The sequence below is a fragment of the Camelus ferus genome, chromosome 22, assembly GCF_009834535.1.
Source record: "Camelus ferus isolate YT-003-E chromosome 22, BCGSAC_Cfer_1.0, whole genome shotgun sequence".
NCBI lineage: Eukaryota > Metazoa > Chordata > Mammalia > Artiodactyla > Camelidae > Camelus > Camelus ferus.
Window position 1 is genome coordinate 24,840,654 of NC_045717.1, and position 27,811 is coordinate 24,868,464.

Consider the following 27,811-nt stretch of genomic DNA (forward strand, 5'->3'; position numbering starts at 1 on the left):
AGTTAGAGCTGCAGGGAATTGGAGAGAGGCCGTATGTAATTACCACGCTGGCCTTTAGCCAGAGCAAGGTGGCAGAGCTGCATTCGCCAGACCCACTAGATTGTTCCTTGTGACCACACATGGTCATTAAGACACAAATGGAAGAATGCCATCCACTAAATCACCCATACGGCTTTCCTTGGCACCCTGGGCTTGCCATGGTTTCTGTCCAAGAATTAACTAGCCCTGTGCCTGCTTAAAAAAGGGGTAAAAGAACTTTGCCCCATCAGGGTCGGTAAGTGTACTCTTTTCTTTTGCCTTTAAAAGAATTAATTTAAAACATTTAAAATGATTGTAGATTCACATGTGGTTGTAAAAAAAAAATACAGAAACATCCCGTGTATCTTTTTCCACCATGTTACCCAATGGTAACATCTCACAAAGCTATAGTACAAGATCACTATGCTTTTTTTTTAATTGAAGTACAGTCAGTTACAATGTGTCAATTTCTGCTGTACAGCACAGTGTCCCAGTCATGCATATACATACATATATTCACTTTCATGTTTGTTTTCATTAAAGGTTATTACAAGGTATTGAATATAGTCCCTTGTGCTATACAGAAGAAATTTTTTAAATCTATTTTTATATATGATGGCTAATGTTTGCAAATCTCAAACTCCCAAATTTATCCCTTCCCCCCTTTCCCCAGTAACCAAAAGATTGTTTACTCTGTTTGCAAGTCTGTTTCTGTTTTGTAGATGAGTTCATTAGTGTCCTCTTTTTATTATTTATTTATCTATTTATTTAAAGTTTAACATTTTTTATTGAGTTATAGTCATTTTACAATGTTGTGTCGAATTCCAGTGTAGAGCACAATTTTTCAGTTATACATGAGCATACATATATTCTTAGTCACATTCTCTTTCGCTGTGAGCTGCCACAAGATCCTGTATGTATTTCCCTGTGCTACACAGTACAATCTTGTTTATCTATTCTACATTTTGAAATCCCAGTCTGTCCGTTCCCACCACCCTAGTGTCCTCTTTTTAAATTCTTTTTAGATTCCACATATCAGTGATATCATATGGTATTTTTCTTTCTCTTTCTGGCTTAGTTCACTTATAATGATAATCTCTAGGTCCATCCATGCTACTGCATTATTGCTTCTGATACAGTCAAGATATGGAACATTTCCATCACCACAGGATCCTCATGTTGCCCTTTTATAGCCACTTACATGCCTCATTCCCCCATCCCATGTTCTTAACCCTTGGAAATCACAGATATGTTCTCTATCTGTATAATTTTGACCATTCAAGAATTTTATGTAAATAGAATCCTAGGAGCGTGTGATCTTTGCCACTGGCTTTTTCCACTCAGCATAATTCTCAAGAGCCTTATCCAAGTTGTGGTATATATCAAGAGTTCATTCCTTTTCATTGTTGAGTAATAATCCATTTATATGAAATGTCCAGAACTGGCAAAACCTAGAGACAGAAAGCAAACCAATGGTGGTCAGGGGCTGAGGGAGGAGGGGTGGGGAGTGACTGTTAAGGGGTACAGGGTTTCTTCTTGGGGTGATGAAAATATTCTGGAACTAGTGGTGATAGTTGCACAACTTTGAGGATGTACTAAAAACCACTGAATTGCACACCTTAGATGAGTGAATTGTATGGTGTGTGAATTATATCTCAATAAAGCTGTTCTTAACAAAGGAGTACCATAATTGTAATTAATAGTTTGGTTATGATCTGCTTCCCTGATTCTAAGTTCCTGAGGACTGATGTCATATAGCTCACCGCTGCATCCCCCAAGATGGCCCCACCTGTAGTAAGTGGATCACGAAATGTCTTTCCAAATGAATTACCCTTAGAGTAGGATTTCTCCACCTCAGCACTGCTGACATTGGGGCTGGGATATTCTGTTGGGGTGGGGAGGCGTCCTGGGGCACTGGGGGATGTGGAGCAGCATCCCTGGTCCCACCCACTTAATGCCGGGAGCACCCCTAGTCGTGACAACCACAGATGTCCCCAGACATGCCCAGTGTCCCCTGGGGGCAAAACCCTCCAGTTGAGAACCACTAATTTAGAACCACCCAATTTTAGGTGCTGAATCGGCCCTTAGAAGGCCCCACGAAAAGACTGGCACCCCGGGGGCTGCAGAAGGGACAAGTAGGACTTGGGAGTATCAATAAGGCCACACCCATCCAGCCAGAAACGGTCAGCGGGGGAATTAAGTCCACCCAAGTGCGCAAGAAAGTAAAACCGCCAAAGTTGAGTGGTTCAAGGTACGGCTGAGATCCGATAAGGGGCGGGGCTGGAGGCTGGGGCGGGGCTCGAAGCAGAGACCCCGGATGCAGAACAGCCAAGAGTCGGTGGAGCTTGGTGTTAAGGGGTGGGCTTACGGCGAGGGGCGGAGCTTGAACAGAAACTGGGCCGGGTCTGGGTCGCGGGGGGATGGGAGGATCGAGCCGCAGACCCCGGATGCTGAGCAACCAGAGGGAAGGCGGAGCTCTAAGTAAGGGGCGGGGCTTTCGAAGACAGGGGCTCCAGGCAGAGACACGCCCCCAGACTCGGAATAAGAAGAGAGAAGGCGCGAGCTTCGGGAGGGGGGCGGGGCCTGGGGCGCGTGGCGGGGCGCGAGCGGCACGCGGCCGGGACGCGGGCCCGGATGACGTCAGGAGCCGGCGGCCCCGCCCCTTCGCGCCTCCCGGCGGGCTGACGCTGTGAAGAGAAGCCAAGATGGCGGCGAGTAACTATTACGGCTTCGCGCAGGGTGCCGGCTCACAGTACAGGTAACGGCCCCCACGTCGTCGGCGCGGCGCCGCCCGGCCCGGCCGCGGCCCCGGGGAGGCCGCGGCTCCGAGTTGTCGGGGAGAGCGGAGGGGCTTCTGACGTGGGAGAGGGTCCTGGACCTGTCGGAGGGATGGTACCTGAGGGGCGCAGGTACCTGAGGGGGTGTCGAGATCTGACGAGCGGATAGGCTGCCCCTGGGAGGTGGAGGAGAGAAGACCGGCCTGGGAGGGTACGTGGCCGGACTGGGGGAGGGGCAAGGGCAAAGGAGGGAGGGCGGCGGCACGTCAAGACCCCGGACTTGGCGGGGGTGCGGGGTGGGGAGAAGACGGAGATCTGGCAGGGTACCTGTCGGGGCTGGGGATGGAGCAGAGGCCTCGGCGGGGGAAGGGGGGAGTGGATGTGGGGAACTGACCCTTGATTGGAAGGGAAGACAGACGGGAGGGTTCCTGGCCTGGCTGGGGGGGGTGGTGGTTCGGAGGTATGACCCCTGGTGGGGGGAGGGGTGTGAGAGAACTGAGATTTGGGAGGGTAACAGAGGGAGAGGCAGGGACATGGCGGAGAGGATTGAGGTCTGACTAGGGGGTCGGGCAGAAACTCAAGAGGGTAGCAGTCCTGACCTGAGGGAAGTCTTGAGACCCAATGGGAGAGTGGGCTCCTGGAGGAGGGGGGAACAGTAAAGAGGGGTTGAGGGACCTGGGACCTCAAAACTGAAGGGAGTAGGCGTTTGGATATTTGAGATCGAGTAATAGGGACCCAAACGTTTGGGAGGGGAGAGAAAGGAGCCTGGAGAAGAGATGGAGGTGAGGGAAGCAGCCAGGGGAAGGAGGGATCTATGTACATCAGATGTACAAACATAGCCCCTCCACACACGCCACTCTCCAAGGCTTCTCCTCCGAGCCTCTCTGCTGCCTCAGCCCTGCAGCCTGGCACTCAAGACCAGTTCCCAGGCAGGGATGCAGGGCTGGCATAACTGGGGGAAGTGTCCCCCTCCCCACATTGTTTTCATTTATTGCCCTAGTGTCAGTTTCCAACTGCTGGCCTAGCAGAACCTCTGGGTCCAGTTTCTCACAGGCTGGATTCGAACCACCCCTTAGATACTGAGAGGCTCCTGCTACACCGGGGTCTGTGTTGCACGTTTCATTCACACTATATTTCAGCGCGCTGAAAATAGGCAAGGCTAGTGGAAAGTTAGTGCCACCTCTTCTACCCTGTCCTTGTGATGCTGCCGTGTTCTTTCTTTTGGGATCAGAAGGAAGTAGGTCAGGGCTTGGAAGCAAGGGTTGTGGAAATTAGGAGAGCTCCTCACGTTTTCTGCATCCAGAGTGGTCTCTAAGGTGTAGTGCTGGCTAGTCAGGAATTTTCTATCAGGGAAGGAATTTCTGGCCTGCTGTTTTCTGGAATAGTGTGTTACATTCTATGTTATCCTCCCCTGTTTCCATCATCCTTGGTGGTATTCTGAACGCCAATGCTTAGTTAGGGAGCATCAGAGCTCAGCCAGGCTGTCAGAGATCGCGCCCTTTTGGAAATGCTTCACCCCTTTGCCTGCTTGCTGCCACTTCTTTCTTTTCTTTCTCTCTTTTTCTCTTTTTTCTCTCTTTCTTCAGTGCATTCTTCACTCAGATATGGAAAACTATTTGAATATTAGGCTTTCTATTACAATTACCTTCCAGAGGAGAAATTGCGTATTTACACTGTTCAGCTAGGTAATTGCTGTGCTTCAGTAGATATTTTTGTTATTTGAATTAATGTGCGTATACATTTTGGCCCAGCTATTGTGTGTATTCTGATGACTTAGGTGATACAGTAAACACTCACGTAACTAAGGGTATTAAACTACCATGAACTCAATGTCAAACTAGTCTGTGTCTTTAGAATTGTACCCAAGAGTGTGGTTTCTTCCTTGAAAGAAGAGAGATTTAACTAAAACTAAAACATGAGAATCATAGCAAAATAAATTTCAGTCTCACAAAACCTTGAAACAAGATAATCTGCATTATCTGAATGGTTTTAAGTTAACCAGACATTCTGTTTTTGGGGAAATGACTTTTGCTTGGAAACTTCAGCTGCTTTCAAAGTATGTATTTCTTACACAATGTGTCATGGAAAAACTGATCAGATAACAGATTTGTGAATACTAACTTTATGGTAGTATTTGGATAACACTATTTACAAAGCCCATTTCATAAATTACCAAAGCAAAGACAACAGTTTATTTCTTAGAGGAATTTTGCATAGGTGTTCTTGGCTTTTAAAATTGGTAGCTATAGCCCTGGATAGGAATATTCCGTACTTTGTCATTCATAAATGGGGTTGGAATCTGAATTGTTTTAAAATTCTTGGTCAGTAAGAATTGGATACACATTCACTCTTAAAGGTATAAGACAGGTTTACAATTACTTGTTAATAATGATAGTTTTCATTTATTTTACTTCATGTGGTCTTCTAAATCTTATAAGGCTTTTTAAAAGTTAGAGTTAGTGTTGCAGATATTCAGAATTAAGGATTAATCCCATGTGAAAAATTGAATCTGACAGTGCATTTAATTAGCACTGAACGCAGTTTTCATTTGTAAGGCTGACAGTTGCTCAAGAAATCCAACAGGGCTCTGTGTGAGTGAAGTCATGTTGGTAGTGAAAACATGGAGCGCTCAGAGCTGTGTGCTGGAGGTCCCCACTGGCAGAGCAAGACAGGCTGGTGAGGTCTGCTTTCCATTTCCCTTCTGGCAGTTTTGTCAAAATTCTACCCGTCCAGTGTAGCTGGCTACCTCTTCCTTTGCGTTGTTGTTAAATATAAATAAGGTGATTGCTGGATTTTGGTGTAAGACTTGATTTCCTGTCAGGAGAAGCTCTATATTAACAAACTTTTGGCATAAATTTTAATAGCTGAATTCCTTCATCTGGACAGTGTCAGGAAGTTGGCAGCCTGGTTGGAACTCCATCAAACTCTCTTTGCGGTGGGTAATAATAAAAAGTGCTGGTTACCAACTCTCTGTGCTGTGAAAGTTCCAGGCACTTGATATCTTGTCGAGTCCTCCTAGTAATCCTGTGAGGTTGGTATTTTGATGCCCGTTTTGCTGGTGAGGAGACGAGGCTTAGGGCTCAGTAACTGGTGTAGGATCCCTGGTGTTCCAAGTGGTGGGGTCCGGCTAGGCATGCGGGCCGCCTGGCTCCCAGGCCATGCCCTTGCCCCAGGGTAGGGCATGCTTGAGCCTAGGGAGGCACTTGTGGCAGACCTAGCCTGAGCACAGCCACTTAGCAGGGGGCCTGCCGGTGGAGACTGGGTTCCGCCATTCTTTACACTGATGCCTGGATCCTGTCCCTTTAATTTGGGTCCTAGTCAGATTATAGTTTAGAGCCACATTCTTCATATCTTGAAAAATTACCCTCCAAGAGTGAGGAAGCTGAGGAAGTATCTGGTCCGGCCTCATTGGGATGGTAACAGTGACCCAGCCTGTGTCTCTCAAAACTCCCTCTTAGAGGCGCCAGATACTTCAGATAGCTTGGGAAAGGCACCAGAGCCCTCGCCAGCCGTGGGGAGTGGCACAGGCAGCCCCATGCTACCATACAGGAAAGCTCCCGTTAACACCCCCAAGTGGGAGCCCCCTGTTCAGTTAGGAGCGGCTGCAGTCAGATTCATACTGGTCCTGATCATCCCCAGGCCAGCCTCCATTGCCTGCACCCCTCCCCATCCCAGGTCTCCAGGCCCTTCTAGAGTGAACCTTACCCTCCGAGGCCTGTCCGTCCCCTGAACTTAGGTCCCAGGAGCATAGCTACCTGGGAGAATCTGGTGTCACTGCCTCAGGGGCTGGGGTGCACCCACCACTGCACCCAAAAGCGGGAGAGAGGGGCCTGTGAGAACCTGTGGCCAAGTCTGAATTGGCCCTGTGACAGTGACTGCAGCTAAGCAGCAGCTTCCATTTACTCCTGGTGGGAGTGCCCGGAAGTGGACCCTGGGCGAGCAAGACACAGGAGTTTCCCTGTTAGACTGTGGTGGCTGTTGTTTTTTAAAATGCCCGTCTCAGTAAGGCTGAAATACCTGCTAGGGATTGACTGAAGGGAGTCATTGCTTGGAAGGCCATTTTGGGTGGCAGCTCTCAACTGCAAATGAAACCTGGTATCCGTATATTTTAAGGAAAATCTTTCAAATGACAGAACTATGCTGTCTTAGTTCCTATCACAAGTATATTAGGTACATTAAAATTTTTAAAGTGTGAATTTTGAATTTTCACTTTATCCATTATAGAACCAAAAGTCAACTTGTCAATATCAGAGTATATTCCGTTTCTGAATTTTTCAGTTTTATTTTATATTTTGTTTTTTGTCTGGATCTACCAACATGGGTAGTTAGAGTGATCAGAACAAATACATAAAATTTAAAAGCATTTTCAAATGATTCTTTAAAATTATTTTTTCACATGAGTGTAGTGGTGTTCTTTTATATGGTTATGGAGGTAAGGGGACAAAGACCATTTATCTGAATGAGTGACTGAGTAGTCCTGGAAAAGTAAGGGAAGTGTATTGAAAGGGTATTATAAACCTTGTATTCATTCCTTATTTTATATTAGTAAACTGAAAGTTTGTGATACTTGAGATCAGGGATTGCAGATGGCCTTGTCAGGGCCAGACGTGCACGAATGAATGGAGTTTGAGATGGTAGGGGGTGTATGGGGGGAGACCAAAAAAGACCCTGCACCCCCCACTCCCCCCACTTGTCACTGAGACATAAGACTGAACCCAGAGTGGCAGGCTTTCCCAGTTTCCTAGAGAACTCACACTCCCCATTCTATGTGAAATCCTCCAAGTTTCAAATACCAGAACCAAATTCAGACTATGTGGGACAAATGGCACTTGCCTCCACTTTGTGACCTCTGCTTTGTGTTCTTAACATGTTTAATCATAGAAGGATAATGTTGAAGATATAGATTATTTGATAATTAAAAGGTATAATATCCTAACTGGAAGGAGGAGTCCTCCGTTTTGACTGGTTTTAATCGATTAAGAAGGCTCTGGGTTTTTGTGTTTGTGTGTGTTAAGTTAATACCAGTTTTTGTTTTCATCACAGCTCTGAGCTGTTGAGACAGCTTATTCATTAAGGCAAGGAATGCTGACTGATTCAAAACAAAATTAGGAAAATTTGACAAAGCACAGTTTTTTTGCTTGTTTCTCTCTCTCTTTTTTGTATGTCCTTTTTCATGTCTGTGGCACCTTAAATCTGATGTGTGCTGTTTACCCATAGAGTATTCTAGAATCTTGGTAGGACAGATTTTTGGCACCACCCAAGGTCTAACTGGTTGGTAATTTTTCCCTTGTTCTGTCTCTTGTACCAAGGTACCCGCCACCAGCCGGGGACTGACATCCTCTGCCTGTCCTTTTCTCTTATACTTGTGTTAGAGGATAATTCTAAGGTTGCCAGATTTTTTTTTTAAGGTAGAAAATTCATTTGTAAGTATTTTAGGGGAACAGGACTTCTCTTTTTGGTAGATACTTTGCTTTGGGCAGGTTTTCTTCCCCCCAAGGATAAGTTGCATTTGTGGCACATCAGTTGTCCACTTGCCTTTTTAGATTAACTGTTACTAAGAACTGAGAATTGCTTTGCTTTGTTTCTATAGCATTTTGTAGTTTGGAAAGTCAGTTCCATTATCTAAGGTTAACTCCTTGGTGAGTTTTTGCTGTCTGGGAATAAAATGAGCTATAATGTCTAAGACTCTTGGAATGAGTGTTTTTTTTAAAAAAACCCATTGCCTTCTTTTTAATTTTGAATGTCATTTGTTGAATCCAGGGTTGGTGGTTTGACATCTGTTGTACTTGCTCATGAGAAACTCAGATTGGCTGTCTAGTCCTACCGCCCTCTGTTGACAGGAGAGGCACACGTGCTAGACCAGCATAGATGTGGCTGTGGAGGCTTTTCTGCCCCTTAAAGCAGCAGGAGAGGGCTGGAACCATGGACGAGCCCTCTACTGCTCCCACAGTGGCCTTTCACCCACTTGGCTCGCGGCAGTAAAAGGGCATGGCCGTATTGATCCTGGTTGGGCCTCCTCTCACTTGCACTGCTTCTAGGAGGCCGTGTACATAATGCTTTTTCTTTAGCTTAACCAGCGTGTGTCATCAAAACAGCATTCTTAAGCACCTGACCAGCGGGGCTAACCGTGTAGCCACCCTCCATGTGAGGACCATATTCCTCCTCAGAAGACAAGAGAATTCCTGGGGCTCCACCACCAAACAGAATCTGGCTCGCCCTTGAGTCTCAAGAGTCGCCCACCACCGGTCTCTGGAATCCCTGCCTCGGGAACCATGAGCAGCCCAGTGCTGTCTTGAAGAGCTAGGCTGGTCTGATTGGGAGCTGGAGACTCCTGGCTACATTGTAAGGAAGGTTGCAGGTGGAGGTGGGGGAATGAAATTCGCCATCATCTTCTCAAGAGCCCAAGGATTTAGTTCATCAGACCCCACTCCAGGCTGGTTTCTGGAAGTATCAGCTCTGAAATGGGCATTTCACATGGAGAATGTATAGAAGGCTCTCACGGTAAAAAAAAAATCTGTTAGAAAAATCAGAATTGTTATGGGTATGAATGTATAGTATGTTATATGTTTTGAGTATAAAACCCTTGTGAACCAAAGTCCCAAATGAAATAATCTCTCTGGGTGTGTATGTATGCGTATACACGTAAAGTAACTGAAATGTGACCTTATTGCCAATAAAACAGATTTGAAAATATCCTCTCTGATGAATGTCTTTTGTGAGCATGTGAGCCTCGGGTATCTCCCTCCAGGGTGCAGCATCTAAGCTCTGAACGTCTCAATCCTGTGAGTCATCACAGCCGTGCCAGGGAAACTGAGCCTGAGCGCTGCAAAGTAGGTGATCGCCGAGGCCAAGCTTTCCACCTGCTCGGCACTCGGATTCAATCCCAGTCAGGTTTAGTTTATGCCATTTGGTGGGTGTTAGGAGAAGCGGTAATAAATTACTGGGTAAAGAGTTGTGTGCTGGAAGAAGTCCGCAGTTTAAAAGGAGAGTGCTATGAGAGGTTTCTCAGCACTGAGTCCAGGAAGATCTTATTTCCACTTGATTTTTTTCTCAGAGTCTAAATGGTTTTGATGTTGTGTGTGTTCTCACCGAGTATGATTCTCTGAAAGCAGTCTGCAACAGAAATAATTGTTACAGCAAACCCAGAATGACCTGTCTTTCCTCCTGACCATCCTTGAGACATTTCATCGCCTGCCTGTAAATGCCTCCGGTGTGCCCTTCTGAAGTGAGGTCCATACTCAAGATCCAGTGTGTCCTTTATGGTGGCCTTTTAGAAGCAAGCCAAGCATGTCCCACAGGAGAGAGCCCTCAGTGGGGGAATGTGGCCTCCCCAGATGAGTCCCTTCCATTTCCAGGCCTCCATGTCCTCACAGTTAGGTAACTCTGAACAAAATGATATCAATGGGTCTTGCCAGCCTTGCATTCTAAATCTTATCTAAATGATGTACTCAAGAAAGCCTGACTCCCCGAAACAAAAATTCAGACCAAAAGCCCATCAGAAGACATTTGCCTGTGACCCAAAGACAAGGACAGCAGCCAGGACTTCAGAGTCTGTCACACTGGTGTACTTCAGTCCCCCTCTTCCTGCATTGACAGATGTCGATGCTTTGCCCCCAGCTTCCTGCCTCAGCTCTTCCTCCTGGGCAGGCGGCACCTACCGGGACCTCGTTGTAGTGGGGACAGCAGCCCTGGGCCTTCTGGTGCAATGGCACACTCCCCCTGTGAGTAGCAGGTGACTTCTGACGGCAGCAGCACAAAGCCTAGGCCCCTTGCTTAAGGGGCGGCTTTATCAAGAGTAAATTTGTGACCTTTTATTCCCGTTCATCAACAACATCTCCCACTCCTTGCTCTTGGTCAGGGGTTGAAAATTGGCAGCCTGCAGACCACGTCTGAGTTTCGCTCCTGCTTTCTTCAGTTTGTTTAGTGGGGTTTTTTGCTTGCTATATTTGAATTAGTTGCCAGTATTTAAAAATTGTGAGACTTTACAAAAACCCATTTCTGGTATTGCTTAAAATTGGAAGATCTCGCAACCCTGGGCTGCACTGTGAGCTCCTGCCATGTGCGAGGCCCTGTAGCACGTGAGTTCTTGTTTGTCATGCCATCCAAAGAGGTAGGTGTTCCCATTTTACAGGTGAGTAAACCAAGGCTAGGAAAGAATAAGTGACTCACTCAAGGCCCCACAGCAAGCAGGATTGGAAGGCAGGTGGTGTGGCTCCCATTCCCATCCCGGTGGGCCATGGCTCGTCTCCCAGATCGTAAGCTTGACACCCCTGCAAGCTCTTCCTTGGTCCTCGCACAGAACCCCCGCATCCTCAGCCTCTTCTCTCCACCTTACTCTAAGAGAAATACCTCATTTGTGCCTGTGAGATTTTAATCTATAGAGGTGACTGACGACAGGGGGCGGTCATGCCATTGAAAGAGGATTTGTTACATTTCCTGAGAGAAGGGAACACACCGTGCCACACAAGGACACGGAAACTTTGCCATATAACCTCAACAAATGCTTTTTGCTACCCCATTTCAGGAGGGGTTCTTAACCTGGGGCCTGTGAAGCACAGGCCAAACTCTGCCATTTCCCGGGAATCAGAGCGGGCAGGAAGTCACAATTTTCATCTCATTAATAAAAGGACGCAATAAAAGGCTATTAGAAATTGAGGGAAGGCAAGGTGACCAGTGACCTTTCAAAGCAGGCAGAGAAGGGGTGTGGGGACTCTCCCTTCACACTTGGGGCAGGGAGCCTGGGCAGGAGCGGCAGCCTCTGCTACTGACTCAGCTGCTTCCCCCGCCCCCCAGACGCTAGGCCCCAATCCCTGATCCCCAGCCCTGGGCACCCCCACCTGGTAGATCTGAGTTTCTCAGCAGCAGCCCTCTGACATCCAGGCTAGGTTGTTTTCTGTGGGGCTGTTCTGGGTGCTGTGGGGTGTTGAGCAGAGTCCCTGGCTCCCACCTGCTTGATGCCAGGAGTATCCCCAAGGTGACAACCATGAATGTCCCTGACATCACCCAGTGTCTACTGGGAGCAGGGTCACCCCAGGTGAGAACCCTTGCTCCAGGTTACCTAGGTTAACCATATGGGCCACGCCTGCAGAGTTTTTCCCACGAGCTGTTTTTTGGCTAGCTCAACTCCTAAAACTTCCACGTAGTATATTGGTTGCCAAAACGTCCCTGTCCTTTATTTCATTCCTTCTTATATCCACTCCCTTTTCACCATGACCTTGCAGTCTTCCCACTTAGAAATTGCATTGATTTCCCCGGTCTGGGCTTCCTTGTGCCCGTCCTTGGCCAGAAGACTGCAGCGGAAGAGACACTGCCACAGACCAAAGGTTTACTTGATGTCTCCCCCAGATGCACGTGCTGAAGCCTAACCCCCAGTGTGATGGTATTAGGAGGGGCTTTGGGGAGATGACCGGGTCATCAAGGTGGGGTCCCCGTGAATAGGGTTTGTGCCCTTATAAAGGGACCCCAGGGGACTCCTTCACTGCTTGTGTCCTGTGAGGACACAGCAGGAAGATGGCCATCTAGGAACCAGGACGTGGGCTCTCCTGGATGCCAGATCTGCTGGCACCTTGATCTGAGATGTCCCAGCCTCAAGGACTGAGGACTCTGTTTATAAACCGCCCGGTCTGTGATCCTCTGTTACAGCATCTGTTTGAGCTGCTAGTCCTGTCCATGCCTGGTCCAAGCCTCGACCTCCAGAACCTTTGCCTGTGTCCTCTCCACCTTGGGGGACCCTGCCGCACGAGGGACTCAAGGCTGGCCACTGGAGGACGAGATACCACAGGGAGGAGAGCCTCAGTGTCTGCCAGCCAGTTGCCCTCCAGAAGCAGCGCTGCCTGCTGCTGTCCTCGCTTGCAGTCCCGTCCAGCCTGGAGTGTCACGAACGAAATAAATGAGGGCTGTTTTAAGCCAGGGATTAGCAGACCTTTTCTGTGCAGGGCCAGAGAGTAGGTATTTTCCATCTTGCAGGTATCTTAATTCAGGCCGCTGTGACAAAGCACTGCAGACCGGGCGGCTTGTAAACAGCAGGAGTCTATTCCTCAGAGTCCTGGAGGCTAGACGCCAGCTAAGGTTGCAGGCTGGTGGGTGTCTGGTGAGGACCCAAGTCCGGCTGCAGATGCTGACTTCTCGCTGCGTCCTCACACGGGGCAGACCAGAGGAGGAAGTAAGCGCTCTGAAACTTTTCATAAAGAAAGGGACCCCAGCCTCGTGCCCCCTCTAGTCCTAGTTACCTCCCAAAGGCCCCACCTGCTAACACAATCACACTGAGGAGTAGGGTTTCAACCTAAGAATTTGGGGAGACACAGGCATTCAGTCCACACCAGCGGGCTGCAGCCACAGAGCTCGGCCACCGTAGGGCGAAAGCAGCCAAGGACAGCACCTAAACGAGCAGCCATGGCTGTGTGCCAGGAAAACTGTTACCTTTTGACACTGAAATGTGAATTTTGTAGTTTTCATGGTTATGAAATATTAATCTCTTGACTTTCTCCAACCGCTTAAAAATGCAAAATCTCTTCTTTGCTCGGGGGCCGTACAAAAGCAAGCAGTGGGCAAATGTGGCCACACTTGGCCGAGCCCTGTGTTAAATCCCTTCTGTTTCTCCCTTTGTCCCTTCCTTCTGGGATCAGGGTGTGGCCGAGCCCATTCCTGAGAAGGGTGTGAGACCCCTCCCCCAGCTCCAGGGCATCCGCGCTCTGCTGCCTCAGAGCTGCCTCGCTAAACCAGAGCCAGGCAGCGTGTCACCCGCCCAGACCGCAGGCCGCCTCGCGCTGTCGTGAGCAGTTACTCAGGGTGAGGCGGGCCTAGCGTTCCCTCCAGGGTCACGGCTATTGCTTTGATCACTGTCGCCAAACATTGGCTGCGCTTGATGGCTCTGCAAACCCTGTTTGGGTGTTGGGAGCCAGTGTGGCAGGACTTGGCGCAGGTGACTTGACGTCTCGTGCGTCCTCTTCCCGTTTCCACCACGCGTGTTTCATGTCGTCTCACGGTCCTTGTCCTCAGCTTCTCCTCTCCACAGCCGTCTCCACCTGTCTTCGTCTGCTTGGGCTGCCGTGACAAGGCACCGCAGACGGGGCTGCCCAAACAGCACGTTTGTTTCTCGCGGCCCAGAAGCTGGACGTGCACAACCAAGGTGCGGGCAGGGCTGGTTTCTCCCGAGGCGCCTCTCCTTGGCCTGTAGACCACGGCCTTCTCCCTGTGTCCCCACGTGGTCCCCCCTCTGTGTGGGCACCCCTGGTGTCTCTCTCATCTTGTAAGGATTCCAGTCCTATAGGATCAGGGCCCCACCCTTATGGCCTCATTTAATTACTTCTTTAAAGGCCCAGTTTCCAAATAAAGCCATATTGGGGGTGAGAGCCTCATGTGAATGGGGAGGGGGCACAGTTCAGTCCATAGCACCACCTTGGGGTCCTAAAACGGGACAGATCTGTCCTGAGATACCTCAGTGACTCCCCATTGCTTACCAGATGAAACCTGGATTCTGCCTAGCTTCCCTGAGCCCCAGGCCCTCCATCCAGCCTCCTGTCACCTCACCTCCTCCGTCCCTCAGCACACGGGACTATTTCCCTGTCAGCCCCTGTGCTTTTCTCCTGTTCTCGTGTGTGCCAGGCCCTTCTCTCAGCGCCTCTCTGGAGTCCCAGAAACCCTTCACAGTGAGGCCTTTTCAGGCCCTGGGTTGGAGGGGGAGGCTCCTGTTGCCTGCTGGGCTCTTGACACATCGTCCTTCCCGAGGTGGTGGGTCTCCCCACCCCTCCCCCAGCATCTCAGCTGTTTGCACAGGAGAGGCACTTCATCCTGTCATCTGAGCAGATGGGGGTGGTGACCTCTGCTGGGGTCAAGGGCTTTTCACCCTCCTGTACAGAACTCAAAGCTGTCGCCGACCCTGACCCTGTATGCCTCGCAGCCAACCAGCCTGCTCACAGCTGTGAGGTTTGTAGGCCTTCGTGACAAACCTGACAGGAGTCGCCTGGCAAGGTGTCCCACCACTGAGTTATATCAAAGCCAAATGTCTTGGAAGCCCAGCCATCTGCGGCCAGACTCTCCTTTTGCTCCTCACTTTGGTCTAGCTCAGTGATCCTCAAACCTCGGGGCGCATGAGCATCACCGCTCAGGGTCGTATACAACAAACACATGCCCTGATTCTTAGTTTACACTCGCAGACGTGCTGTCTCGGATATGATCTTGAGTCAGAGGGTAGCCTGCAGTGTCCTGGTGAACCTTCTGGATTAGGGTCAGGACCAGGCATAAACCAGCCTGTGACTGTCCATCTGTGGCCTGGGCATCAAGGCCTGCTGCCTTGTCCTAGACCAGCGTCCTCAACCGGACAGTGTCTGGGGACATCTGCGGTTGTCTCGACTGGAGGTGCTCCTGGCACTGAGTGGGTGGAGGCCGGTGATGCTGCTCCACACCCCTCAGTGCCCGGGACGGCCCCCCACAGAGAACAGCCAGGTCGCAAATGTCACCCTGCCCTAGGGGAAGGGACAGCTCAGTGGTGAGCGTCTGCTTAGCATGCATGAGGTCCTGGGTTCAATGCCTGGTACCCCCATAAATAAATAACCTCACTCCACCCCCCACCCCCCAAAGGAGAAACCCTGCCCTAGATGGAACACAGCATTTGATCTCCGGGCCACACCGATTCAACAACCACCCACCTCACTGGCTCCCTAGGTGGGGCCTACCAGGCAGAGACAGCTTTTGTCACTGTGGGAGTGGGTGAAGACAGCCTGAGGGTTATCTCTGCCTCCTCGGGGCCCTCAGCTAGAGGACGAGATTCACCTTCCACCCCAGAAGGCCCTTGCCTCTGTGCCCTCAGCTGACACCACTGGTGCACTGGGGCTTCAGGACTGGGAGGGGAGACCCTGCTGGAGGTGGAGGCCACCAGCATGCTGGGAAGCCAGGCGAGAAGGGAAGCACCACTGTGCAGCACTGGCGGCCTCTTGCCAGCGGAGGCCACAGGGCTCAGCCAGAGAGCACTTGGACTCCGGTGCTCCTGCCCCTGCAGGGCGGGCAGCCCTTGCCGGGCTTCAGCGGCGTGGTCTTTTATTGTCCTCCCAAGCCCTCCCTTCTGTTTCCCTTGGGCAGTCTGAGTGGGGTCCACGCCTCGCCTCTGCGCCTCGGAGAAGGTGGCCCCAGCTCCAGGGGGAACCATGATGGATCTAAGGCAGCCATCCCTGCCCTATTCCCCTCAGGTGTGCCCTGTTTGGAGTGGGTGGTGTGGGTCCCAGGCTGGACAAGAAGCCGTGAGGGGAAGCTGGCACCAGAAGGCGTATAAGGAATGTACACAGAACACATGTAGCAGTAGAAAATGGAAACAGTGTGCGGCGGTCTAAAAATATTCCCGTATTCAGTCTGAGAATTCATATTCAATATTCCCATAAATAAACTCATTCTTCCCTTCAAAAGATGGGGCCTGAGCCTCTCCCTTTGAGGGTGTACTTAGGAGTTCACTTCTAACACAGAGTATGGCAGAAGCTATGCCATGGGATGCCCAGGCTGGGTCGTTACAAGGACAGCTTCCACTTGGTGCTTCCCCTCTCTTCCCCCTCCCCTCCCCTCCCCTCCCCTCCCCCTATCCCCTCCCCTTCCCGCCCTTCCCCCTCATCTCTCATTCTGGCAGAAGCCAGTTGCCAGAACACTCTGACAGCGCTGGGAAAGGCCCACACGGGGAGAAACAGGCCTCCAGCCAACAACTAGCACCAAGTTGCCAACCATGGAAAGGAGCCGTCCTGGAAGCAGAGCCCACTACCCCAGCGGAGCCTTCAGATGATGCCGCCCCAGCTGCCTTCTTACTGGCGACCTCATAAAGACCCTGAGCCAGAGCCAACCCATGCCACTCCCAAGGTTCTGACCCACAGGAACTGAAGATGCTAAATATTTATTATAGTTTGAAGCCACATCATTGGGAGTAAATTTTTTAACTGAAGTATAATTGGCTTATATTCTACCAGTATAACCTAGTGATTTGATATTTTTATACATTACAGAATGATCACCATGGTAAGTCTGGTTATCATCTGCCACCACACAAAGTTGTTGCAGTATTACTGACTGTGTTCTCCATGCTGTGTGTTATTACATCCCCACAACTGACTGACTTAATGACCGGAAGTTTGTGCCTCTTAATTTCCCTCTCCTCTTTCACTTGTCCTCCCACCCCCCTCCCTCCTGGCAGCCCCGAGTTTGTTGTCTGTATCTATGAGTCTGTTTCTGTTTTGTTTTCTTTGTTCACTTGTTTTGTTTTTTAGATTCTACATATAAGGGAGATCATGTGGTGTCTGTCTGTCTCTGTCTGACTTATTTCTCTCAGCATGATACGCGGCAGGTCTGTCCGTGTTGTCACAAATGGCAAAATTTCATTCTTTTTTATGTCTGTTGTGTGTGTACGTTCATTCGTGTGTGTGTGTGTGTGTGTGTGTGTTCCACGTCATCCTTACTCCTGTATCGATGGGCACTTAGGCTGCCTCCGTATCTTGCCTATTATAAGTAATGCTGTGATGAACATGGTGGTGCATTTTCAAATCAGTGTTTTCGTTTTCTTCAGAAAAATACCCAGAAGTGGAATTTCTGGATCATATGGTAGTTCTATTTTTAATTTTTTGAGGAACTTTCATACTGTTTTCCATAGTGGCTGTACCAACTGACATTCATTGGGGCTAATTTTTAACTCTGCAATAGATAACTGATACACAATATAAATATCTACCAATAGTAAAATAGGCAAATGAACTATGATGTAGTCAAGCAAATGAATATCCTTTACAGTTTGAGAGGCCCGGGGCAAAAGTACAAATGGAAACCCGCGCATCATGGCTAAAATACAGGCCTCATAGACCAAGCTGGCAAAAAGCTGAATGCAGCACGTTCTGTCCCACCTGCCGCAACAGATTCACCTTCCTAACGACCAAGAAGGACAAAAAGAGTGACGCTCGGTTTACACTTGTCAAAACATCAAAGGTGACTGAACTTGACTGTATGTGTCTGGACATTCTGTTGAATGGGCTGATGATGTTTGGATGTCTTAAATAAAATAAAAACATACTAATTCATAAATGATTATGTAAGATATATTTTAGGTGCCTTTATTTCGGCATGAATGATGTTTGTGTAATCAAGATTTTCATGTCATTTGAGTTTGTTACAGTAACGACCTGAAGCAGCTGTCATGTGCTGACTTGTGTCCCCCTAAAATTCGTATTTGGGTTTAGGTATTGGGACTTAGGATTTTAGTGCTAACTAAAGAATGTGACTGTGGGAGACAGGATCTTTAAAGAGATAATTAAGGTAAATGAGGTATTAAGGTGGCCCTGATCCAATGTGACTGGTGTCCTTGTAAGAAGAGGAGATCAGGACACAGACACGCACAGAGGGGAGGCCATGTGAGGACACGGGGAGAAGACGGCCGTCTGCAAGCCCAGGAAGGAGGCCTCAGAGGGAACTCACCCTGCCAACACCTTGAACTTGGATGTCCAGCCTCCAGACTGTGAGAGGATAAATATCTCTTTTTTGAGCCACCAAGCCTATGGGACTTGGCAAAAGCAGCCCTGGCAAACCAGGATGGCCCCTTTCCCAAGCAGGGATCAGCCTTGGAACTGCAGAACATAGAAGGGGACTGCAGAGACTGAGGCTCCCGGTGGGGGACCACAGCCAGCACCCTGCCCGGTGCCTCAGGGAGCCATGAGTTCATTACCTACTGGATGCCTGGGCACATTTACATTCTCTGTTGGACCCCCGATTGAGAAAGGCTGAGCTAAAGGGTTCGGCTGTAAGGTGCAGCTAAAAAGTGTACAAAAGGTAAATATACTTTCATGAAAAAATGCTAATTCAACATGAAACATTGAAAAATCAATGTCATTTTTCATGTTTCTAAAAAGTTATTTTCCTAAAATATTCAGAAATTTCTATTAACATTAAAAGGCAAAATAGATGGGTAGAGATGGGGAGTGAGTGCTAGTGGGTACAAGGGCTTTTTTCTTTTTATTGTAGTAAAATAATATGCAACAAAATTTACTGTTTAACCCATGGTTAAATGCACAGCGCGGTGGCGTTACGCACACTCACACGTTCGTGCAACCATCTCCGCATCATCTCCAGAGCTTTCTCATCTTCCCAAACTGCAACTCTGTCGCCATGAAACACTCACTCCCCGTCCCCTCCCCCAGCCCCGGCCCCACCGTCTGCTTCCTGTTTCTATGGATTTGACTCCTCTAGGGACCTCCTACAAGTGAAATCAGACAGTATCTGTCCTTTCGTGTCTGCATTATTTCACCTCAAGGTCTATCCATGTTACAGCAGGTGTCAGAATTTCCTTCCTTTTTAAGGTTGAATATACTCCCAGTGTGTATGGATACCACATTTTGCTTCCACATCATAGAGCAAGAGATGGGTAGAAGGGTCTCTCCAGGGCCTGAACAGTCTTAGTCACAAAGTTAACGGGGATGGAGGCACTCGTGCGCTTAATAGATGAAAGAGTGTGTGTGTGTGTGTGTGTGTGATGCACGGTGACTTCTAACGCAGCGCTGCCCTGTAGGCCTTCCTGCGGTGATCTGAATGTTCTATATCGGTGCTGTTTTATATACAGTAGTGTGTATCTGCTAATCCCATACTCTTAATTTATCCCTCCCGCACCCTTCCACTTTGATGACCATACGTTTGTTTTCTATGTCTGTGAGTCTGTTTGTTTTGTAAATAATTTCATTTGTATTATTTTTAGATTCTACATATAAGTGATAGCATATAATATTTGTCTTTCTCTGACTTACTTCACTTAGTATAATCTTCTCTTGGTCCCTCCACGTTGCTGCAAATGGCAAGATTTCATTCTTTTTTTATGGCTGAGTAATAGTCCATTGTGTATATACACATCTTAATCCATTTGTTTGTTGGTGGACACTTAGGTTTCTTCCATATCTTGGCTATTGAAAATGGTGCTACTATGAACACTGGGGTGCATGTATCTTTTTGAATTCGAGTTTTTATCTTTTCTGGATATGGGCTGGCTTGCTGGACCGTATGGTACCTCTGTTTTTAGTTTTTTTAAGGATCCTGTGTACTGTTCTCCATGGAGGTGCACCAGTTTACATTCCCACCAACAGTGTAGGAGGGTGTGGGAACTTTCTTATATGATCCTTATTGGTGTTGGGTTAAAATTTTTGCTGATACTCTTCCCCAACAAATGGGCTTTTGAATTTGAGGACTCTCTACTGGGTGATAGATATTTAGCAGAGCAAGGAGCACAGGCATCAGAAAGATCTGGGTCTGAATCAAGCACTTGACTGAGGTCACCTGTCCTCAGAGAGTATCCTCATCCAGACAGTGGGGACAGACCAACAGACGGCCAGCCAGCCAGCCAGCGGCGCCTTCTCTGAGGGCAGGAAGCTGGGAATGAGGTGAGGCTGATGAAAGGCCTCAGCTCTGGGCTTCCCAGGGCAATCCGCCAGTAAGAGCTGGTTCTCGGAGGTAAAGAGTTTTCAGTGTAACGTCAACCGACCTTCCATGATTTTCCTCAACTGTGAAAACGGAGACAAGGATGGCCTCGGCCTCAGAGTCGCTACAGGATTGTGTTAACTTGTGAAAAGCGCTTCCATTGGCACCTGTGCTCACAGAAAGGCCAGTGTTAGTGTTACAGGCAGTGCCGTGTGGCTGGCGGCATCCAAGCAGCTGGAGTCCAGGGTCAGGTGGCATTCACATGCCCGATGCAGGTTCTCGGAGGACGGGATCTAATGCTGCCGGGGTTCTGTGTTGATCTGTGGTTTTAGCGCCCAGCCTCCAACGGCTTTTCCCCTCCTGGCTGCTGGAGCCAGCTTCGCCACACCGTCTGCTCCTGGCCTGGGCCCCGCTCTGACCCCGACGTTTCCTGAGGCCACCCAGCCATCCAGGCCCGTCACTCCGACGGGTTACAGTGGGTACCAGCCCTACTCCGGCCAGGACCTCGGTTACAGCAGCCAGCCCCAGGAGCCTGCACCGGCACCCTCCACAGCTCCCTCCTACCAGGTATCAGCCCGGACTTTCTCTGCCTGGCACTGGTCCTCCCTTGAAAATTGGACAAGCTTGCGTGGAGGCAGATAGTCTGGGACCCGTGCTGGTGGAGGTGACGGGGGTCAGACTTGTCCGTGTCACTGCTGACAGTGCCGCCGTCCTGACTCTGGGCTCCAGGCCCACAGATCCGGCTGCTGGGTTTCCACTGGGAATCGCCAAGGCGTCCCACACTGGTCCAACCCCCCTGAGGCAGCTTGTTGCTGATTGGGTCAGCAAATGGTACCACAGGCTGCTGGTCAGCCAAGCACGCAGCCATTTGGCTCTGCCCCCTCCCTCCCCTTTGCTTCCCCAGGGCCTCCAGAACTTCTCCAGACCCAGCTCCGACCCTGCGCCCAGGGCCTTCTCCTGGCCTCTGTGCTTCCATCCTCACTTCCATGTAGTCCACCCAACGGCTCAACCCCGCTGTGAACCAAAATCCAGCCATGCTCCCTGCTGCCCCGGACCCTTCCCACACCCCTGGCCCCACCTGCCCTCCCAGCTCCTTTCCTGATGGTTGCTGCTGTGCTCAGCAGTCCCCTGCTCCTACCACCTTCTGGGGCTCCTGCAAGCCCCCCATCTGATTCCCACCGGGGCTTCTGAACCCTGCCGACATCTGCCAGGAGCCCTGTCCCCGAGTCTCCGCACACCTGTCTCCTTGTCACTCCTCCTCCTCCGAGCCGTCACCAGCGGCCCTTGTCCTGTTGGACGTTCCTCGAGCACTTTTGCTCCCAGATGCTGCGGTCACTTCCATGAGAGCTGGCCACGTCCACCTCCATGGTCACTGCATCCCCAGGTCCTGAAACAGGGCTGGTGCAGAGCAGGAGCTTGGGAATCAGGTGGATGTGGGCCACACGGGGACTGGGGGTAGCGAGCGAGGGTGCCTCACCCTATCCTGAGCGCCCTTCTCTCTGCTCTGTGTCCCCCACGGAAACGCTCTCTCAGGACAGCTACAGCTATGGACCATCAACAGATGCCAGTGGCTATGAGAACAAACAGTACCCGCCACGTGCTGCTGGCCAGCCTCCACTCCCTGCCACCGCCACGCTCTGCCCTCCAGGTGGGTCTCTGCAGGGGTGGGGCGGGAGCAGGGGGCTTCGCTTACACGGGAGGAACCACAGTCAAGTCACGTTTCAGACACTCCATATTCACAGGAGTTGCAGAAATAGTGTGGGTCTCGGGGCTGTCCCGTCAGATCGCCGGCCTGAAGTCTCCACTAGTCAGCGGGCCTGTGTGTGAGAGAGAGAAGGGGAGACTGAGGCAGGCTGGAAGTTTTTTCTAAGGAAACCTTCCCAGGATGGAAGGAAGCAGGTTCTGCTGAGGACTTGGATTTTAGAGATGGAAGAGCCCAGGGCTCCAGCCTCCAGCTGTGGCTCAGACACCCAGGCTTCGCGGCCACGCGTACCAGGCCGGGCAGGCTCCCAGCAGCTGGCGGTCCTGGTCCCAGGGAGTGTGGCTCTGGCTCTCTGCTGCCTGGGCCCGGGGCCACAGGGCCGGCTCTGCAGAGGCTGTGCTTGCTCTCCAGGAACCCAAGGAGCCTGTGGTGGTGGTGGTGGGTACGGCCAAGTGCAGCCCCTGCCGCAGGCACCCTCCGCTGAGGCCGGGCAGCCAGCCAGCACCGCAGCCTTCGGCTACACCTGCCCCCCGGCGAGCAGCAGCGCTCAGCCTGAGGCTGCCTCTGTCTCCACCCTGCCTTCCTACAGCCTGTCCTCGCCCTCATTCAGCCCGGCCTCCGCCCTGTACACTGGTGAGACAGCAGGCTGCCCCCACGCGCATGCAGGCCCAGGCTGTGCCTCTATTTGCTGCCGAAATAAACGAGGCCCTTGAAACCAACCCATCTCTCCCTCTCATTTTTCTCTCTGTTTCTTAGGACCAAGCTACCTGAGCTACAACGTGTCCTCGTTCTCAGCAGCCAGTCCTTACTACCCTCCACCGTTCCCCTCCCAGATGCAGCCCCTGCCTGCCCTGGGGCCCCCCCCAGCCGCCGCCGCCGCCACCACTACCACCACCGCCGCCGCCACCCCCCGAGCAGCACCCCCTACTCCCAAAGCCTGTGGACTTGTCCCCATGGGGTGGCTCAGGAAGCAGTCCCAGTGCTGGTTCTGCCGACAGCTTCGCCGAAAATCTATCAGTTCCCACTAGGCTGCTGAAACCCAGGGGTGGTCCCAAGCAGCCCCCACTTCACTACTGTGACATCTGCAAGATCAGCTGTGCTGGTCCCCAGGTCAGCCCCCCACCCCTTGCTGGGCAGGCCCTGAATCTCCCTGCCCCCACAGCTAGGAGAGCCCTCCCTTGTCCCCTGTGGCCGGCCAGAGGTCAGGGTCGTTGCCAGCCCAAAAGAGGCCTGTTAGTAAACTTGCGATGCCAGGTGCACATCAGGATTACCTTAAGGGTGTTTGGTGTTCTTGTGGAAGACATAGGAGCAGGCACAGAGCTGACTGTTGGCCGCAGAAGCAAGGCCTTGTACCCTGAGGTGCTTGGCAGCCCTGGGGCGTGGTCTGTGCCCCTCCCCGAGGCTAGTCACAACGCAGGGCGGTGTAGGCAGGGCTGCAGGCGGGTAAGAGCATCTTGTGCATGTGCGTGTGCTGCTGTCAGCAAAGGACCTTCCCAGCTCACTCCCTGCGAAGACCACAAAACACCACATGTGGATTTTGTCTTGTCTTTAATACTCTGAGAGAAAGCTGGTGCCATGGAGGCACGAGCAGACTCCACATCGCAGCTACAGAGATAGCTGTGTGGGAGCCCCAACCCCTCACCCAGCCCTGACCTCTCCAGCTGGGGGACGAGGGCCAGGCAGCCCGCGCTCAGGGCTGGGCCGCGGCGTCCAGCACCAGCCCAGACCCCCGGCCGCTGGCCCTTCTCAGAGTGCCCGCCAGAGCCCCTCCAGGTGCTTGCTTCCGCTACATGACACTCACTCTTGGCAAGAGGTTGGTTTTCCCTGTTCCCCTCTTTCTTTCTTTCTCGTGTGATTTTTATCCTGCGTCGTGGGGATTCTTGGTTCCTCTCACAGGTCAAATACAAGGTCTGCTCCTGTGATTCTGGACTCCTTGTGGCATCGTGTTGAGTGTGTGACACTCCCTGCGGACGTGGGGTGGGACGGAGCATAGGTGCGTGGCCATCACCCGGGCAGGTGTCTCGGTCTCTCTGAGCCTCCGTCTCCCCTTGGGACCGAGTTTGCCTGCATAGCATCAGCTCCTGTCCTTCCCAGCACCGCAGGGTCCCCGTGCCGCCCTTTCCACTCGCCTCTCCTGCCCCCAACCCAACGCTGCCTCAGACACGGTTAACGTGGAAGCAGCCACATATGGCCTCCCTCAGCATCTGGGAGGACCTGGTCGGTGTGGCCTCCCTATGGCCGGGGAGCACTTCTGCCTCCTCTCTGAAGGCCAGTCTCTGAGTCGAGGACGGCATGGCTGGCTGAGTGGTCTCAGTGCCAGCAAGTGGAGGGCCATGAGGGTGGCCTCCAGCTTTAGGGACCGCGGGGCACCAGGTGGGCCTCTTTCTAACACTGCTCCGGGTTTTCTCTCATTCCACATCTGATCTGGGTTTATGGTGGCGAGTCTGGCAGCAGGATGACATAAATGGCGAACATTTGCTCTTTCTGTGAGTTCAGACTCTGCGAAGTGTTTCTGCAGGTAGTCTCATCCTTCTAACCCGTCCTTACCACCTCCGCGTGGGGGTGAAGGCTGTGCCCCGAGAGGGTCAGTAAGCTGCAGAGCTCAGACCTGTTGTGGTGATGGGGACAGAGGTCAGACCCAGCTGTCGTCGCCCCGTGCTTAACTAGTACCGCATGTGCACAAGGCGGCGAGGAGCTTACTGTTGGCGTCTTGGCATATATCCTTCCAGACTCGTCTGTGTCCACAGGCTTTACCATGATGTGTGTGAGTGTGTGTGTGTGTGTGTGTTCTATGGCTTAGATAAAAACAGATTCCTATGTTCCGAGAGCACCCCTCCCACTCCTGCCCCTGCATCTTTCCCGCCCCAGAACCAGCTAACGTCACCAGGTCCTTGTATGTTTTCCAGAGTTGTCTCTGTGCTGTGGGACGTTGACTCTTGGCGTGCTAGAGGGTGCTGGGGCAGCAGCCCACTTTGCCCCGCTGTAAGAGTTCCAAGAGAACGAATCTGGGACGCCATGCGAGGGCTCAGTCATTTGCCAGAGGCGCCAGGCCTCTAGGGCGCAGCAGGCGGGAAGCCGGGCCCGGGCGGCGGCCCCTCGCGGGCTTCTTCGTGGTGCTCTAGCAGGGACATGGGCGCCGCATCCTTCCATAGCACGCGTCCTTGCTTGCTTTCTGAGGTCAGATTCTGAAAAGCCGGAATATTCTTTTAAGCAGCCCCCCAAACTAAATATGTGATCCTCTGAAGATGCTTACTTAAGAAACACATTGAGTTTTAGAACCAAAAGAAAAAAAAAGACAAAGAAACCTATGTCTTTAGCCTGAGTTTTTGAGTCTTCTGTTGACTGGGCTCTAAGCGGCGGCACACACAACTCTTGGAGGCCTGCGAATGGAGGGGTGGGGACGTCAGGCCCCCGAGAATTGTGGGGATGGCACGGTGCCCAGTAGGCACACACACCCCTCAGGCTGCCCTCGCTCTCTGCCGGCAGACCTACCGTGAGCACCTGGAAGGGCAGAAGCACAAAAAGAAAGAGGCGGCTCAGAAGATGGGCGTCCAGCCCAACGGCAGCCCGCGAGGGGTGCAGGCGCAGCTGCACTGCGACCTGTGTGCTGTGTCCTGCACCGGAGCGGAGGCCTATGCCGCCCACATGCGGGGGGCCAAGCACCAGAAGGTAGGAGCCCTGCGCGGGGCATCCGATGACCTTGGGGGACAGCCACCCACGAGAGGGAGCTTTCCCTGCGGGCCCGTATGTGCTCCTTCCTCAGAAGCCAAACCCCTTCTTACAGTTATAAAAGTCATACCTGGTCCTGAACAGAAGCAGACAGCAGGGCAGCTCGTGCCCAGACCCCAGAGAGACCTGTTCTTGGCCTCGCGTGTGTCTGTATGTTTATATGAACCAGAGTCTGCCTGTTGATAAGATGAAATGGTGTATTCCATTTGGGGGGGTCTTTATTTTTTTTAAAAATAAATTAGTAAGTTATAATATTTTAATATCCAAGTTTTAATTAATATTAAATTATTTAATTTCAGTGTTTTTATATTTATTACTATTTTAATACCTATATTCTCCTGTGGGCTTAAAAATGCCTGTAGTATGTCGTGTTATGGGGAAATGAATGGGCCCTCCCACCTGAGAGGAGGGAGGGCCCTCCCTGTGTGCTCTTCCTGTGGTCCAGTGGTGCCTTTTGGAAAGCAGCGAACCTCCCCCAGATGCTGTTGTGAACCTGCAAGGTGATGCTTACCTTAAGGGTGTGTGTTGAAGACAGGAGGAATGGGGTGCCTGCTTCCTGCTGAGCCGAGCAGTTAAGAGCGAGAGGATTAGGAAGGCCCTTGTTCCGTGGCCACTGCACTCTGCCCCGTCCACAGAACCTCATCCAGCTGCCCCAGCCCACCCTGTCCCCCTTCAGCCCCCGCTGCAGGCTGGGCCTCCCTGAGCACCCACCTGGGGACCTGCCTTCTCCCCCAACTCATCAAGGCCTCCTTCGCTGGCCCGGCGAGGACAGGCTCTTGAATGTCGGAGCGAACCCACACACCCCACCAAGAAGGAGCAGTGAGGCGTGGAGAAGGGGACACACTGGCCTGGCGGTAGCAGGGGTGCAGGTGGGAGAGGTGGCACCCAGGCCAGGTGGGCTACAGGTGTCAGGGCTCCCAGGCCAGCACTTGTTCTGGGGTCAGGACGCAGGTTTGAGCCGTGAGTGTCAGAGACTTTGAGCCTGAGAACGTGTCTGAGATGGTCTTTGGTGCCATCGGTGCAGACTCTGAGGGCAGGGGAACAGTCCTTTCCAGCCAGGAGCTTTTGCAGTGAAGTGCCTTTGGCGGGGGCGGGGAGGGGGCATGCCGAGAGGGTAGTGACCGTATCCTAGGTGAATCTGTGGACATGGGCGTGTGTATGCGTTCCCATAGAACGTGGATGTGTCCATGGGCATGTACACGCATGTGTATAGAATGTGGACACCAGCTGCGGATGTGTACACGGGCACATCTTAGCAGGCCGCCCCTGTCCACACATTCATCTGCACGTGCGTCAGCTCTCCCTGGGGCTGCTACTAGGCTGGTACTTGGGTGCTTGAAAAAGCCCTGCTTTTCAGCCCCAGTCGGTGGAGTTCGGAGGAAGGGGTTCCCCGTAAGCCAGCAGAAGTGTCCAAGCTCTACAGGTCCGTCACCCGCACTAATGGCCTAGAAGCAGGAGACAGCTCAGGAGGGCCCTCCCGGGATCGACACCCCAGAGAGCAAAGGGACTTAAGTGGGAGCTGGGGACGGGAGAGGGTCCAGGGGGCTGGGATGGGACCGCTGCCCGCGCTTCCACAGGCTGCCAGCTCCCCTGCACCCAGCCAGGTGCACTTCCCGCCCTGGGGGAAGGCTGGTCGGGCCTGAAGGGGCCCTGACGAGGGCCTGGTCTGTTCCAGGTCTTCAAGCTGCACACCAAATTGGGGAAGCCCATTCCCACCACAGCACCGGCTCCAGGGAGCGCCAGCTCGGCCCCAGCCACCTGCGCCACCGAGAGCCCTCCCGCGGCCCCTGCTGGCCCTGGAGTGTGCGCCCCAAGCCAGCCAACGCCCGCCAAGAGAACTGTGGCCTCGAAGGCCTCCCACGAAGGTATGTGTCTCTGCTTCACAGTCCGTCCCCTCCTCCCCCTCCACTCAGCCAGTTTGAGCTTCAGAGACGGGATTGTCCAGTGACTGTGTGTATGGTCGTCAGTTCTGGGAGGCACGACCCGTGAATGCGGGCGGGGACGGTGGGCGGAACACTGTTCTCTCCCAGATCCCCGTGTGGCAGGGTGCACCCCGCTGCCCTGTCCGCGCCGGGAAGTCTTGGCAGAACCAGTGGAACAGCAGCTTCCATTTCTTCTCCTGAAGCTTGGGACGGAGCCGGGGTGCTAGCCATGCTCCAGAAGCCCT

The 27,811-nt window shown here is 51.8% G+C and overlaps 1 protein-coding gene across 1 annotated transcript in view; it reads left to right on the forward strand.

Moving 5' to 3' along the window:
* Positions 1-2,624: 2,624 nt before the first annotated feature.
* Positions 2,625-27,811, forward strand: part of ZFR2 (zinc finger RNA binding protein 2) — a 39,472-nt gene continuing 14,285 nt past the window's right edge. The window contains exons 1-8 of the mRNA XM_032465937.1: positions 2,625-2,776; positions 20,546-20,780; positions 21,747-21,861; positions 22,327-22,548; positions 22,672-22,727; positions 22,792-23,025; positions 25,402-25,584; positions 27,320-27,509. Of these exons, the coding sequence (XP_032321828.1) occupies positions 2,724-2,776; positions 20,546-20,780; positions 21,747-21,861; positions 22,327-22,548; positions 22,672-22,727; positions 22,792-23,025; positions 25,402-25,584; positions 27,320-27,509 (1,288 nt within the window). The 5' untranslated portion in view covers positions 2,625-2,723. The remainder of the gene's footprint in view (positions 2,777-20,545; positions 20,781-21,746; positions 21,862-22,326; positions 22,549-22,671; positions 22,728-22,791; positions 23,026-25,401; positions 25,585-27,319; positions 27,510-27,811) is intronic.